This window comes from Hylobates moloch, unplaced genomic scaffold (genome assembly GCF_009828535.3).
Source record: "Hylobates moloch isolate HMO894 unplaced genomic scaffold, HMol_V3 SCAFFOLD_15, whole genome shotgun sequence".
NCBI classification, from domain to species: domain Eukaryota; kingdom Metazoa; phylum Chordata; class Mammalia; order Primates; family Hylobatidae; genus Hylobates; species Hylobates moloch.
Window position 1 is genome coordinate 50578688 of NW_026652290.1, and position 14509 is coordinate 50593196.

General features: G+C 59.4%; 1 protein-coding gene across 4 annotated transcripts; it reads right to left on the bottom strand.

Moving 5' to 3' along the window:
• Positions 1-5: 5 nt before the first annotated feature.
• FLII (FLII actin remodeling protein) lies at positions 6-13878 on the bottom strand. Of its 4 annotated transcripts, none has more exons than XM_032178191.2 (30): positions 13764-13877; positions 12040-12150; positions 11654-11725; positions 10312-10392; positions 9898-9983; positions 9650-9811; positions 9208-9311; positions 8672-8847; positions 8429-8586; positions 7606-7690; positions 7134-7281; positions 6815-6951; positions 6400-6612; positions 5979-6158; positions 4500-4582; positions 4301-4375; positions 3965-4048; positions 3715-3886; positions 3097-3201; positions 2825-3016; positions 2331-2519; positions 2094-2233; positions 1778-2009; positions 1492-1646; positions 1346-1406; positions 1112-1240; positions 920-1026; positions 731-836; positions 534-599; positions 6-452 (listed from the first exon to the last, which is right to left on the bottom strand). In XM_032178191.2, exons 1-30 carry the CDS (start codon positions 13824-13826, stop codon positions 318-320), a joined length of 3807 nt encoding a protein of 1268 aa, XP_032034082.1. In that variant the 5' UTR covers positions 13827-13877; the 3' UTR covers positions 6-317. The 4 variants fall into 4 exon arrangements, with proteins under 4 accessions (XP_032034082.1, XP_032034086.1, XP_032034083.1 ...); XM_032178192.2 differs by having other exon boundaries at positions 34-452; positions 6815-6948; XM_032178195.2 differs by lacking the exon at positions 9650-9811 and having other exon boundaries at positions 6815-6948; positions 13764-13878.
• Positions 13879-14509: the final 631 nt, after the last annotated feature.

The following is a 14509-nucleotide window of genomic DNA, read 5'->3' on the forward strand; positions in this document are numbered from 1 at the left end:
GCACCATTTTAATATTAAAAATACTGATTTTTAATATTGAAAATAAAAGCATTTAATATCTCTTAAAGGGCAGCCACATCTGCTTTATCCCTGGCGGAAGAGTGAGGGGGCTTCACACTGCGGAGGGAGTCGGATTTCCCAGACCCCTGAGGGCACCTGTCAGGGTCATCCCCATTGGTGCTGCTTGAGGCTACTGGGGACTGTGGCACTGGACGTGGCTGGAGCAGGCGTTGTCACCTGAGTACATTTTTTGCTAGCAGACAGTGGATGAGGCCCCTTCCTCTTCCTCACCAAGCCTGGGGCTGTGCCAGCCTGTCTTAGGCCAGGGCCTTGCGGAAGGCGCTCCAGGCATGGAAGCAGCGGGTAAAGGCGTGCTGCTCGTTGCCCTTGCGGACCAGGCGCAGCCGGCGCGGCCGCTCATGTTCCTTGGACCTCATGTGCTGGATATACACCTGGCAAGGGGACAGCGAGCCTTGGGTGATGACCCTGCTCTGCCCACAGGCCCACCTTGGCCCTCCCTCCACCCAGCTCACCTGGCAGGCCTTCAGGCTCAGCTTGATCTCCACCTGGCTAGTCTGGGTCCCCACCCACATGTAGACCTGTGGAGGCGGCAGGGGAGATATGGTCGCATGGGTGCCTGGGAACACCCCCTTGCTCCTGGCCCAAGAATTCCCATTTATAAGTCTATGGGCGCCTCCTCGGATGGGCAGGGCCAGTGGCAGCATCACACCTCTTGGCCGTTGTCTAGCAACATGATGTCATCATCTGCCAGGTCATCTTGGCAAAAGTCGGAGCATTTCTCAGTCACTGCGAAGTAGCCCTTCTCATTGGAGCACCTGGGAATCAAGGGTCAAGGTGAGGCCGGAGGTCATAAGCAGCAGTGCCAGGACTGAGGGGAGGGTCGGGGCCCTGGCCTCACCGGAAAAGCCGTGTGTGCTTCATGTACTCGGCATCGTCGTCATAGGGCTTCTGTGCCCCAATGCCCACCCAGAAGAAGTTCTCAGGCTCCTCGCCTTCGTTGATAACCTGCGGGAAAGGCCAGTCCAGCCCAGGGCCCCTGCCTGCCCTGGCTCCCCTCTGTGCCCGCCTGCCCGCCCACCCGCCTCCTGACCTGCTTGCTGTAGGAGGTGTCAAACATGGTGTTCAGGATGTCTTCTGCCAACTTGGCTTCATCAGGGTCTGATGCCCGGCCCACCCAGGCATACACGATGCCCTGGTTGTCCTCACTCTCAAAGGGAACCTGGGGAGTGTGCAGGGGTGGGGGTGGGGGTGTTCGCAGCTGACTCAGCCCCCAAACACCCCACCCCTTGGTCCACGGAGTTCTGGCTCACACCCACAACCCCACCTTGAGGATGAAGCAGAACTCAGAGTTGAGGAGGCTGGAGTCGGTGTTGATCTGGATGCACCTGTGGAAGGGATGGGGCATCAGCAAGGAGTCAGGCCTGGCTCCCTGACCCCTGCTCGCCACTGTGTCCTCCCCCAGCCAGGCACCGGGTGCAGAGGGCGCTGCCGTTGGTGCGGATCTGGTAGAGGCTGGGCTGCTGGGCGCCCTGGACCGCCTTCCTCTTGCCCCGGTGGATGATGAACTTCCTCTTGAAATGGGACAAGAACTTGGGGTTCTCCTGCTGCTGCGTCATGCGTACCACCTGGGGATGTGGAAGTGTTAGGGGCAGCTCCCTGGACCCCCAACTGCCCCTCGGGAGCCTAACCTTCGCTGGGTCTGGGCCCCACCACACCCCTCCGCCTGGCCTCGGGCTCTCGGGGCTGCCAGGCACACCTCCAGCTTCCCAGGGAAGAGGCTCTCGAACTTCTTCTGCAGGCTGAAGGTGAAGGTGAGCCAGCCCATGTTGGAGGCTTCACGGCCTTGCCAGAAGTACACGATGCACTGGAAGTCCTCCTCCGGCTGCTTCTCTGCCTCAGCTGTTGCCTCTTCGCCTTCTTTGCCCTCGGCCTTCTCCTCCTTGTCTTCCTTCTTTTCCTCCTCCTCGTACTCCACGGGCACCCAGTACCTGCCGGGTTGGAGGGTTGTTAGCAGGGGCTCGAGCCCCCAACACCAGGGGAGGGACCTGGGGAAGGGAGTGCTGAGGTGGCACCTGCAGAGGAAGACGTAGCAGTCCTGCGTGTAGAAGTGGCCAAACTCCTCTTCCGGCAGCCGCGCAAACTTCTTGCCCTCCAGCACGAAACCCTCCATGCCGTCTAGGTCTTCGTTCCACTCCTCCATCAGCTGCTCCGCCTGCGGGTGGCAAGGACCCGCTCCGCGGCAGGTCTGAGCGCGCTCTGCGCATAGGCCCCGCCCTCGGCCCGCCACCCGGCCCCGGCCCTGCCCCCACCTCGGCCAGCAACATGGGCGGCTGCCGCGGCAAGAAAAGCGCAGTGAGGTCAGCCTTCATCTGGTCTTTCTTCTCGGCGTCGCGTTTCACCTTCCCGGAGAGACCCGGGCTCTGCAGCACGGCCTCCGCGTTGCGCGTGTAGTCCACCGTCAACACATCGTCCCAATTCTTGAACTTGGCCTTGAACACCTGTCAGGGAGGCCATCAACTAACCATGAGAGGTGCTGCATGGTTAAGGTTAGAGTTGGACGAAGTAGCCCCAGGCTTGAGGCGGGACCCAAGGGAGATCTAGGGCGGGGCTTGCGAGGCAGGGCCTTGGCCACGGAGGTAGGAATAGGAGGGACAGCTTGCAGAGGGGGCGGGGCCTGAGCACAGTCAGCAAAGAGGAGGTGGGTTTGGGCCCAGCTCTGTAGGGAGATAGTGGAACCACAGGGGTCAGGGCATGTCAGGGTGCGAAGGATCCTGGGGAGGGGCCTCCGAAGCTGCAAGCGCACCTGCGCCTCGGTGCCCTCGAGGCTGCGGCTGACCGTGGCATGGCGTGGCCGGTGCAGCATCCCGCACAGCTCCTGACCCAGCTTGAGGGCGGCAGCGCGCACCAGGCGCGGGGACTTGCGGCCGAGCCAGATGAACACGTCGGACCAGCAGTCCAGAATGTACACACAGCGCGTGTCCAGCAGACTCTGCAGCTGCGGACCGGGAGTCTGGAGGTCAAAGCCCAGCCAACGGGGAGGGATCTGGCCCCGCGCCCTCCTCCTGCATCTCTTACCAGCCGCATTCTTGGCATCAGCTCCACCTTGGGACGCTGCTTATGTTCCACGGAGAGCTTGTAGTTGATCTGTGGCAGCTCCAGGTAGCCCAAGCCCAGGCCCACCTGGCAGGACGGATGAGCATGGCAGGGAAGGGGTCTGGAGAAAGGAACCTCACCCACACAGCCCTCTGCTCTGGAACCAGCCCTGCCCTGCAGCATGGTTCACTGACTGCTTCTGTTTCCCCCTCCCCTTCAAGGTCTTTTTAGAGATATCCTTTTAGAAGGGCTTTTAAATGGTGTTTTCCCTGCCTGCCCTCTCCAGGCCCTTCATGCCATTTCTAATTAACTTGTCCCTTTCCTGTTCACAAGAATCTGGATAATTGAGCCAAGGTTCCCAGCCCTGGCACTAGGTGCTTCCGTCTCCCCTACGGCCCCACCATCCTGGAAAGACTCCTAGCTACTTCTCAAAAGCAGCCTCTGGACCTTTGCTCATACTGTTCCTTGTCCAGAAGGTGGCACCCTCCCCCCACCAAAGTCGAGATGGACCCCACAGCCAACTACATCGGTGTGTAGCCCATTCCCCCAGTCAGTGGGTGAACTTGGGAAGCCAAGGTGGGCCTCGGCAGCAGGGCTCACCTTGTACAGCTTGGGCTGGGGCGGCCAGAAGTCATCAGGCACGTGCTTCTTGATCTCAGAGGGCTCCCCACCCAGTGCCTCCCAGAACTCTGGGAGCTCCTGGCCCTGCACCAGCAGTGTGATCTCGGCCTTCCCTTTCCGCTCATTCTTGTTAATTTTCTCTGCAAAGAGCCTGAGAGCAGGATGCAAAGTCATGAGCGAGGCTCGCACCCCTTTCCTTCACCCAAAAGACCCCACGGTGTCCTCGTACCTGGCCTTGGTGGTGCTGCTCAGTGTGGCCTGGGCCCCCCGCCACACGTAGATGTCTAGCCCTCGGTCCAGCAGGAAAACAAACCTGGACAGTAAGGGGCAGGAAGGAGCTCTGATGGGGCATGAGGCAATGGTCACCCCATGCTCCTGACCCCACCAAAAAAATCCCTCACTATGGGGTTTCTGGGTAAGCCTCAGGGACCCCCCCGCCAAGCTCATGGGCAGGAGTTAAAGGGGTTGCTAGAGGGCCTCCTCTTCTAAGAGGCCCACACCTGCCCCCACTGGTGGGGAGGAGGCTAAGGGTGAAGCACCCCCACCTCACATTGTTGGGGATCACCTTGGGTCCAGAGAGGCCCCCTTGAGAGGCACAGGCTCCAACTTGATGTTCTTTTTCCCATACACACGATACATCCTGGGCGCAGGGCAAGAGTGGCTCAGTGTAGGCACCAAGGGCCTAACTTAGCCCCAACACCCTCCCCTCCACCCCTTGCCAGCAGACTCCAGGTCCATGCCCCCCACTGCCCACACGCCCTCACCTGGTGACGTAGTGCGTGTCTTCCACAGTGTAGAAGCCACTGGCTGTTCCACCCTCAATGTAGGAGATGTCATTGTCAAACACCTGTGTGTGTGAGGGTGTGGTTCTTCATCACTGAGCTGCCCCCTCCCCCACCAACCACTGCCCCTCAGTTGGGTACAGAGTTGAGTACAAGTGAATTGAGTGCTACAAATCTATGATGCCTGTAATCCCAGCACCTCAGGAGTCCAAGGTGGGTGGACCCCCTGAGGTCAGGAGTTGGAGACCAGCCTGACCAACATGGAGAAACCCTGTCTCTACTAAAAATACATAAATTAGCCAGGCGTGGTGGTGCATGCCTGTAATCCCAGCTACTCGGGAGGCTGAGGCAGGAGAATCGCTTGAACCTGGGAGGTGGAGGTTGCAGTGAGCCGAGATCCCACCACTGTACTCCAGCCTGGGCAACAACAGCAAAATTCTGTCTTAAAAAAAAAAAAAAAATCTGGCTGGGCACGGTGGCTCATGCCTGTAATCTTAGCACTTTGGGAGGACAAGGCGGGTGGATCACCTAAAGTCAGGAGTTCGAGATCAGCCTGGCCAACATGGCAAAACCCCATCACTACTAAAAAAATACAAAAATTAGCTAGGCGTGGTGGCACATGCCTGTAATCCCAGCTGCTTGGGAGGCCGAGGCAGGAGAATCGCTTGAACCCTGGGGGCGGAGGTTGCAGTGAGCCAGGATTGTGCCACTGCACTCCAGCCTGGGCAACAAAGCGAGTCTGTCTAAAAATAAAACATACACATCTGTGCCTATAAACATACACACATCGGGGTGTTGGGATGTATGAAAAATACAGACGCGTTCACCCACGTGTGTAAAGATGCCAGCAGCATGTTTAGATGCACGCATATCAGGGTATACAAGCAAATGGGTTCATGGAAGAGTGGAAACCTGGGTGAATGTGGGTAAAAAAAACTCGGGGGGGGGGTGTGTGCATAAACTCCACATGTGTGTACATGCGAACATATGTCTGGGTGTAACCAGCTGGCAGCTAACACTGCTCAGTAATTTATTCAAGACTGGACTCTGGTCCCGCCCTTGGCCCCACCTCCTTGGCATCCAGGTGTGTCCTCGCCTCCTAATAACAGGTTTTGGCCCTGCCTCCTCACTGCTCTTGGCAACACCCCTTCCACCCTACTCTCAGCTCCCCTGTGTCAGCCCACTGGTCTAGCTCCCGTGCCCAGCCTGTACCCTTATCCTTGCCCAGCTGAATTCTGCCCCATGTTCCAGAACTCTCCTTTGCTGACCTAGGCTTTGGCCACCTTAGACCTCACCCTGCGGTCTGCCTTAGGTCCCGCACAGTATCGTTGATCCGCCCCCTTTAACCCCAGTTCCCTGCCTGCCCACCTGTTCTGTCTACCTGCCTTGGGCCCACTGCCCCTGCACCAGAGTTCCCTGGGTCCCTCACTCTGCCCACCCCCAATTTTAACGGGCTGGCACCTGCAGGAACTCCTCGCTCTCATCGCCCATCTCCTCCCGGACAGTGCGGCACTCAGCACCCAGGTAGTTGCGCAAGTTGACAGCGTGGATGGCAGAGCAAGCTTTCTTGTCGAGTGTGGCCTCCCCGCCAATCCAGTAGTAGATCTCCCAGTTGAGGGAGCCGCTGTCATCCAGAAAGGTCTGGAAGCCAAGGCACCGGCCACATCAGCCTTCATCCTGGCCTTCCCGCCACCCCGCAGACGCCACTATGAACAGCACAGGCTTCCCAGCCCCAGGGGCTTTGTACTGCCCCTGTGCCTGGACCACCTCCTGCAGCCTGCCCACCTCCCACCTGGCCTCCCTGAACAAAACTCTGGAGTTGGGGACTGAGCCATCTTAGAGGAAGGGCCACATGGCCCCTAACAGCATGCCCAGCCCTCACCTTGAGTACAATGTAGCAGTCAGCCTCGTAGAACTTGCCGTGGAAGGCTTCCTCCACCAGCACAGGCATGAAGTTCTCTATCTGCCAGATGGTCAGGCCGGGCAGCTGACCCACGTCCTCCGTGAAGAACTCAGAGTAGTCAAGGCGGGGCTTCTCCAGGCCCTGGTCCCAGCGTCGCACCTTCCCGCCGGGGGCCCGGGCATCTGCGCTCTCCTGGAGGCAGAGTCACAGAGCATGGCTTGACTCTGTGAAGCCACTCAGGCCAGTCTTTACTTGCTACCCACACCTCAGGGCCTTTGCACAGCTGTTCTTTCTGCCCAGCACTCCCTGTCCCTCTTGGCCAGGGTCAAGGCTAGGGTCAGCCTTCAGCAGAAGCTAAGGCTCCCTGCCTTGTCCCAGCCCTGGCCTGGCTTACCTCCTGCTTTTTGTTCTTCTCCTGGGCAACATCTGACATGCCCTTCAGCACCTGCTTGGCCTGGTCATCCTGGGCTGAATCCTTGCGCCTCCGCAGTCGCATCTTGCGAGCCATAGGGTCCTTGGGCCCACTCCCTGCTTAGGGGAGGGGCAAACAGCTGAGCCCTCACTGGGCCTGCCGCCCCCTTGGGCATGTGACCAACCAGGGGCCAACTCCACCCACCGGGGTCCAGAAAGCTGTATGCCACCCAATTTACAGATGTGTCATTCGAGGCCTGGAGAGGAGCCCCTGCTCAAAGGCCAGACCTTTCCCCACTCACCAGCTGCAGCCGCAGCCACGGTAGCAGGAGAGGCACCCGCTAGCAGCAGTTGGTTCTGCAGCGAGAAGTCGATGTTGTACCACTCAGCGGCACGGTCCGTGGGCTTGGGCGGCATGACCAGGTTGGGGTTCTCCCGCACATCCAGGACCTGCCCCGTAGGGTGAGCAGAGCTGGCACTGAGCCTGGGTCCTACTTCCCAGACACACCAATCCAGTTTCTTGCTTTGTCTGTAGCCGCCAGGGCTGAGAGGTCAGGGAACTGGGTTCTCCTCCCACCCACCTCTGGGGCTAGCTGGGGGCTTAAATGAGACTGTGGAGTGTACTCTGGATGCAGGGAGGTGGGGCCCACCTTCTCCCCACGGGCACCCTGGCACTGGCCACCTCCCTCAGGAGGCCTCTGCTGGGTCCCCCCTGCTCTAGGGCACACCCCTTACTTGTCTCTCTTGAGCCCTCTCAAACCCAGCATGCCTGACCTCGATCTCCGTCAGGAAATGGATGGCTTCTGGGAGGGTCACCAGGCGGTTCTTGTTCAGGACAAGTTTCCTCAGCTTTGGGCACCTGTGAAGACAGGGCCAGCCAGGGCCTCAGGGAGGTGACAGACAAGGGGAAGTGGGTAAGAAAACCCCTAGTCCTGGGGAGAGGAGGCAGGTAGGGTCAGAGGAACTGGCGGGGGTCTCCATTCTCTGCCTGAAGGACTTCTCAGAGCCAAGAGACCATGTTATGGGCACTGTGATCTCCAGAAGGGGAGGGAAGCAACGCTGCGTTCCCACCTCATGTGGCCTTGTCCCTAACAGTGCCCTCCCACGGGTGCTCTCAGGAGCTCAAGTTGGGAATGGCTGGCATGGGACTGTGGTCTTCATCCACAAAGGTGAGTTAACTGGGCTGGGCGTGGTGGCTCACACCTGTAATCCCAGCACTTTGGGAGGCTGAGGCAGGCAGTTCATTTGAGGACAGGCATTCAAGACCAGCCTGGCCAACATGGTGAGACCCCATCTCTACTAAAAATACAAAAAGAGCCGGGCGTGGTAGCGCACGCCTATAATCCCAGCTACTCAGGAGGCTGAGGCAGGAGATTCGCTTGAACCTGGGAGACGGAGGCTGCAGTGAGCCGAGATTGCACCACTACATTCCAGTCCAGGCGACAGAGCGAGACTCTGTCTCAAAAAAAAAAAGAAAAGGTGAATTAACCCATCTTCATTTTGTCTGACTTACACAGACCACAGGGTGGGCCCTGACTACAATCCTGGGGTTCTCTGTGCTGGGAGTGCCCCTGCTAGCCCCAGCCCTGCCCAGCACCTGCAGAGACTTTCGGGGATCAGCTCCAGGTTGTTGTTGGCAGCCATGAACTCTTCCAGGTTGGTGAGCTTGCCAATGCCCGAGGGCAGCCCGTCAAAGTCCAGCTTGTTGGAATTCAGGTACAGCTTCTTCAGCTTGCTCAGCTTGCAAATGGCTGACTGGAGGGGAAACGGGCAGGGGTGAGAGGTCAGGGCCAGGCTCATGGCCTCCCTCCCATCCCCCTACTGAGGGCCTCAGACGCACGGGCAGTGAGGTGAGCTGATTTCGGGACAGGTTCAGAGTTTCCACGTGCACCCACTGGTCTATGCACAGGGACAGCTCCGTGATCTGGTTGCTGCTGAGGTTGAGGCGGCGCAGGCTGGGGAGGGTGTACAGACACTCGGGCACCCGCGTCAGGTCGTTGCAGGACAGGTCCATGTCTGGGGTGCAGGGTGGGGTGCATCAGCTGGGGCCCATACAGCAGGTGCCAGGGCAGCCAGCCCTAGTGTGAACCCCAGCTCTGCCACCTCTGAGCTGTGTGGCCTTAGGCAAGTGACAAGTGCTGTGTGCCCAATTTTCTCCATTTGGACAAACTCCCTCACACAGGGGTTGCGGGGGAGTTGTCTAGGCATAAAGTCAGTGTTAAGGCATCATCATAATCGCAAAAGTCACTGTAACATAACTCCAGCCTTTTCCCTTTGGGCACCGGTCTGAAGAGCAGGGTTCAACCCCTTCCACCCAAGGAAGCAAGAGGGCCCAGAGGGGGCCAGAGCTCAGAGGGGCTCCTGGGGCTGCCTGACCTGCGAGGTTGCTCAGACCCTCCAGGCTGGTGGGCAGGTTGCTCTGGGTGCGCTGGGTGCTCCGAAGGTGCAGGGTCTGCAGGGCCGTCATTGCTGGGAGCTGCCTGCCAGGGTGACATGAGCGGTCAGGGCCAGAGCCCACCTAAGTGGTGTCAAGGGTGGGGCTTGGCGGGGCAGGACCAAACGCACAGGGCCCAGAGGGTAGGCGTGAGGTCACATCTGGTTGAAGGGACAAGCCCAAGGGTGGTTGCAGGGTGTGTAAGCGGGAAGACAGGACTGAGAGGTGGACATGATACTTAGGAGGTTGTACACTGAGGGGTGCTGCCTGCATGGAGGGATGGCTGGGCCTAAGGGAGAAGGGTTAGGGCCCTGGGAAGTTAAGGGGCCAGGCCAGACTCCTCAGGGTGGCTTATGCAGGAGCGTGGTCCGAGGGGGCGCCCACCGGAGCTGTGCATGCAGCAGGGGGTTTCCACTGAGCACAAGCGTCTGCAGGTGCACCAGGCGGCGCATCTGCGGGGGCAGGCTCTCCAGGCGGTTCTCGCTGAGGTCCAGGTATAGCAGGTCAGTGAGGTTGATGAAGAGCTGGTTGGGGATGGTGTCGATGCTACGGGTGGGGAGCAGAAGCCACCTGAGTCAGCACCAGCCACCCCCCAGGGCCCACCTGCTCCCTGCCCCCAGCTGGCCTGGCACCTGTTGTGGCTGAGGTTCAGCACCAGCATGTTCTTGGCGTTCTCCAGCTCCCGCGGGCACTCCGTCAGCTGGTTGTGGCTCAAGTCCTGGGTAAAAGGGGCAAGACCCAGGTCAGGGGAGTCTCCTCCCCACCAGGCGTCTGCCAAGCTTGGGGATCAGTCAGGGTACTGAGTTGGGTGTGGGGGTAGATGAGGGGGTTTCAGGGCCAAAGGGAGACAGCCAGGGACTTGGGAGGAAGAGTGCCTGGGTTAGGGATCTGACTCCAAAAGTGACCTCAGGCAAGGTATTATCCACTCCAAGACTCAGTTTTCCCATCTACAAAATGGGATAACAATGGCCCCAGGGACTTTTGTAGTGAGTGGGGATTGAATGGTCCAGCTAGTATAGGGGCCAGGTGAGTGGGTAGCCACTGACCAGGACTGAGAGGTCATCTAGCTTGAAGATGTCATCGGGGACTCCGGAATTCTTCAGACTGTTGGCTCGGGCCACGATGGCCTGGGAATAAACCATGAGTCTATAATTCCTGGCTTCCACTCTTAGGAAGGAACAGAGAGTCTAGAGAGGGACAACTTCTCAGGAGGCTCACCAGAGGCCAGGCCTGAGGACTCCCTCACCTCTGGCCTTTGATCAAATAGCCCCCTCTCCTGGAGTGCTCTTTCTAGCCTCCCAGTGAGCTCCTATTCACACCTCAAAGCCCAGCTCAAATGTGCCCCGGAGCCCCAGCACAGGGCCCTCAGGGAACCTTTTCTGTTCAAACAATTTATCTTCTTAATTCCAGAAGGTAAGATAGGGGTGAGGTCTGAGTCAGGGTTTTCAGAACAGAGGGAGAGAACTGGACCACAGAGAAATCAGAATCTGGACGGAGAGGAAGTCTGCTTTCTCTCCCTAACTTAAGGCTGAGACCTCCTCACACCTTACAGACATGCAGAAAGCTTGAGCATGAGAGGGAACAGGGCCAGAGAATGGTGTTGTGACTGCAAGTGACAACGGGAGTCACCGGAGCTGCCCTGCCACTTCTCCAGTCCGAATGCCTGTGCGGCACCCTGCTGCTGCTTCACGGGGTCACTGCTGCCCCTCCCAACCACTGCACTTGAAGATGAGGCCCAGAAAGTAGAAGGGATTTGTACAAGGTCACATCGCCAGGAAGTGGCAAAGCCCAGCTTTGAACTCAGAGAGTCCAAGTCAGAGCTGTGCCCTGAACATCTCCAGGGCTCTGACTTCAGATGGGATGGCCCTCGTTGAGGCCTACAGGGTCTGGCCAAGGGCCTGATGTTCTGGGATGTTCAAGTCTTGGATAGAAGGTACACGGTGCTCCCGGCCAAACCCCACTCAACCCCAGCTCTACCACTGCCTGGCTCTGTGACCTGGGGCAAGTAATCTGCCTTGGTGGCCAAGTTTCTCTTCCGCAACATTAGTGGAGGGCTAGAGCACATGAAAAAATCCTAACAGAATAGTGGGAACATTGCTCAGCCAGTCTTGGCTATTATTACTGTAGTTATTGTCCATAATGGCTGGTAAGATTTTGGATTTCTTTACCTTTTTCCTGATGGAACTCTCTGATCCACATGGGTTACTTTACACAGGGCACTGCTGTAACCTCTAATAAGAGGGCCCCTCTTGTGACACCTGAGCCTCTGAGCCTGACATGCAGGTGGGCAGAAATGCTGGCCCAGCTTGGTGTCTGGCCCAGGCTTCACGTCCCTGACCGGACCTTGGCCCCAACCCCAAGCCCGGTGGCCTCCTGGCCAGCACTCACACGCAGCGACGGCAGGCTGGACAGCTCCCCGTGAAGCGTGGTCAGGTTGTTGTGGCTCACAGACAAGTGTTCCTGGGCCGGAATGGGGAGCACGGGCTCAGCAGGGTGGGTGGGGTGTCCAGAGTCCCTGCCTGCCTCCACAACTCTGCACAATCCAGGAAGGCCTCAGCCACACTGGCCCAATTCCCCCTGCAGCCTCCCTCCCTCACACACCCGGCCTCTTCTTGCATACCTCCCTGGACAGGGTGCCCACTCCCTTTCTTCCAGCTGTGCTCATAGCTGTCGGTGTTCTTCCTCTCTCTGGAGAAGTTGTCTGCCTTCTCCACAGGCTCTGCCCACCTGGCTCATCCACAGGGACCCTCCCCTGCCTGCCCAAGGCCCCTTACCAGCTTCTGCAGGGCGGCCAGCTCCTCGGGCAGGTAGCAGAGGCCAGTGCGGTTCAGCTTCAGCCATCGCAGGCTGGTCATGGCCTTGACATTCTCAGGGAAGTAGCCGCCCTGGGAGAAGGATGTCAAGGTGAAGCACAGAGCCCCTGCTCACCACCTTCTATGGCTCCTCCAGCCCATGGGAGCCTTTGGGGAGCCATAGAATCAATTCTCACCAGCTGTGAGAACACATATAAGTCATTTCATCATTGCACCTCAATTTCTTCACCCATAGAATGGGACTTTTAGGCCCCCCGTGACAAAAGTGTTGGCCTAAGATTTGTCTCTCCTACTGGATTCTGGGCCCCAGGAGGGCCAGGACAAAACTGGCTTGTTTCAGGTGAGAGCCCAGCACCCGGCTCTGTGGTTAGCTTGGCTCAAATTCCTTCACCCAGCATTCCGCACTCTGACTGGCTGCCTGGGGGATCCCCTTCCAAGCCTTTGCAAATGTCCCACCTGTGCCCTCACCCTGCCATCAGCACACAGGCGACTCATGGCCAGGGCCAAACCCTTGCTTGTGGAGACTGTGGCTCCCCACCCTGCAGGGCAGGCCCGCACCACTGCACTCCCCTGGAGTGTGAACGCCCACCTCGGCACCTCCAGCCCTTGTGGCACCAAGTCTGGGGCGGCATGTGCCTTCAGTGCCCGCGGCTCATATTCCTTTCCCCCTAGGGCCACATTCCCAGCTGGTGACTCGGACTTTCCCAGTTTACCAAAGAGGAACGGGGACCCCAGGTTAGGGTGGTAGGGATGGGGTCAGGGAAAAGTGGTGTGGCCACTTGTACTTGGGGTCAAAGGTGCGTACACATGCAGGTAAACACAGAAAAAACCTGCCTCCTCGGCCCCAGCCCCAGACCAACAACCCAGGCCGACCCTGCCAGTCACCCACCCTGAAGGTGAGGCTGACCCTCCAGCCAGCTCTCCCTTCCTCTCTTTCTCGGCTTCCCCTTTGGTCAGGCAATGCCTGTCTCACTCTTGAGTCCTGGAACCACCGCCCCCCCCCCCCCCCCCACGCCCCACCCACTGGCTGCGGAGGGCTGGGCTCCGGTCCCTTTTCTCTCAGTCCAGCAGCTGCTAAGACAACTGCCACCCAGCACCTGGCACACCGGCCTGACACACTCTCCACACCAACAAATCTCACTATACCCCTTGCGTCCAAGGAGACTTTTAAGCCCCTTCACCGGCTAAGAAAGCCCAGGCTCTGAGAGGGGAAGTGATCTGAGAGGCCCAGGATCACACAGGATGGCGGGTGGCGGTGGCAGGGAGAGGGCAGTGATGAGTCGGCTCCACACCCGCCCCTGGGCAGCCGGGCCGCCATCCCTGAGTCAGGGCCTGGCTTGGGCGTGTGACCTCAGAGGGGCGGGGAGGCTCGCCCGATCCCCAGGCCACAGTCCAGCCCAGAAGGAGAACACGGACGCGGGGTGGGGGCTCCCGGCCGGGCCCCTGGCGGGACTCCGAGCCCAAGCGTCCGTCCCCGGCCTGCCCAGCCTCGGTCTCCTCGTACAGACACCGGGCGGAGGCCTCGGACGTCCATTCCTGGCCAGGGGAGAGCCCCACCCCGCCCCGGCCGCAGTCCCGGGTACACGCAGGGCCTGGAGCCGAGCGGGACAGGAAGCGGAGGCCAAGCGGGCCAGGCGGAAGAGAAGGCCTGCAGGGAGGCCCCGCACGCGCCCAGCCCGGCTCACCTTGAAGTCGTTGCCGCTGAGGTCCACGCCACGCACGAATGGCAGCACTCCGGTAGCCTCCATGGCGCCGCTCTCGCTGCCGGGCCGGGCCGGGCTAGGGAGCGCCAGGGCGGGGGAGCTCCGGGGCGGGGGCGCTGGGGGGAGCCGCGGGCTGGGCCAGCGCCGGCCCCGCCCCTTTAACCCACTCGCGCCCGCCGCATTCTGCCGGGAAGTGTAGGCTTTAGGCCTCTTAGGGCCTCAGTTTCCCCGTCTGTTCGAAGACTGCGGAGGCATCAAGGAGTCCGGGTGCCCCTTGTGCGGGAGTTGGAGGCTTCCACAATCTCCAGGCTTAAGTCCCAGCGTCCCAGGGCAGGGGCCTTAACGGCCGCTGGTCGAGGCACCTTCCCCTGCGCTGCTGCAGCACATGAAGCTGGCCCTAACCTCAGAGAGATTCTAAACCCCGGCCCCGAAGCGCAGAGGCCCAGGAAGTGCCTGTACTTGGCTGACCGGTGGTAGTGAGACACCTGGGTCCTCGGGTCCTAGCTCTCCTGCTTCTGGACTTAGTTTCCTCATGTGCTGTTTTTATTTTGTTGAGACAGGGTCTTCTTGCTCTGCGACCCAGGCTGGAGTGCAGTGGTGTGATCATAGCTCACTGCAGCCTCGAACTCCTGGGTTCAGCCTCCCGACTAGCTGGGACTATAGGCGCAGGCCACCACACCTGGCTAAATTAATTTATTTATTTATTTATTTATTTATTTATTTATTTA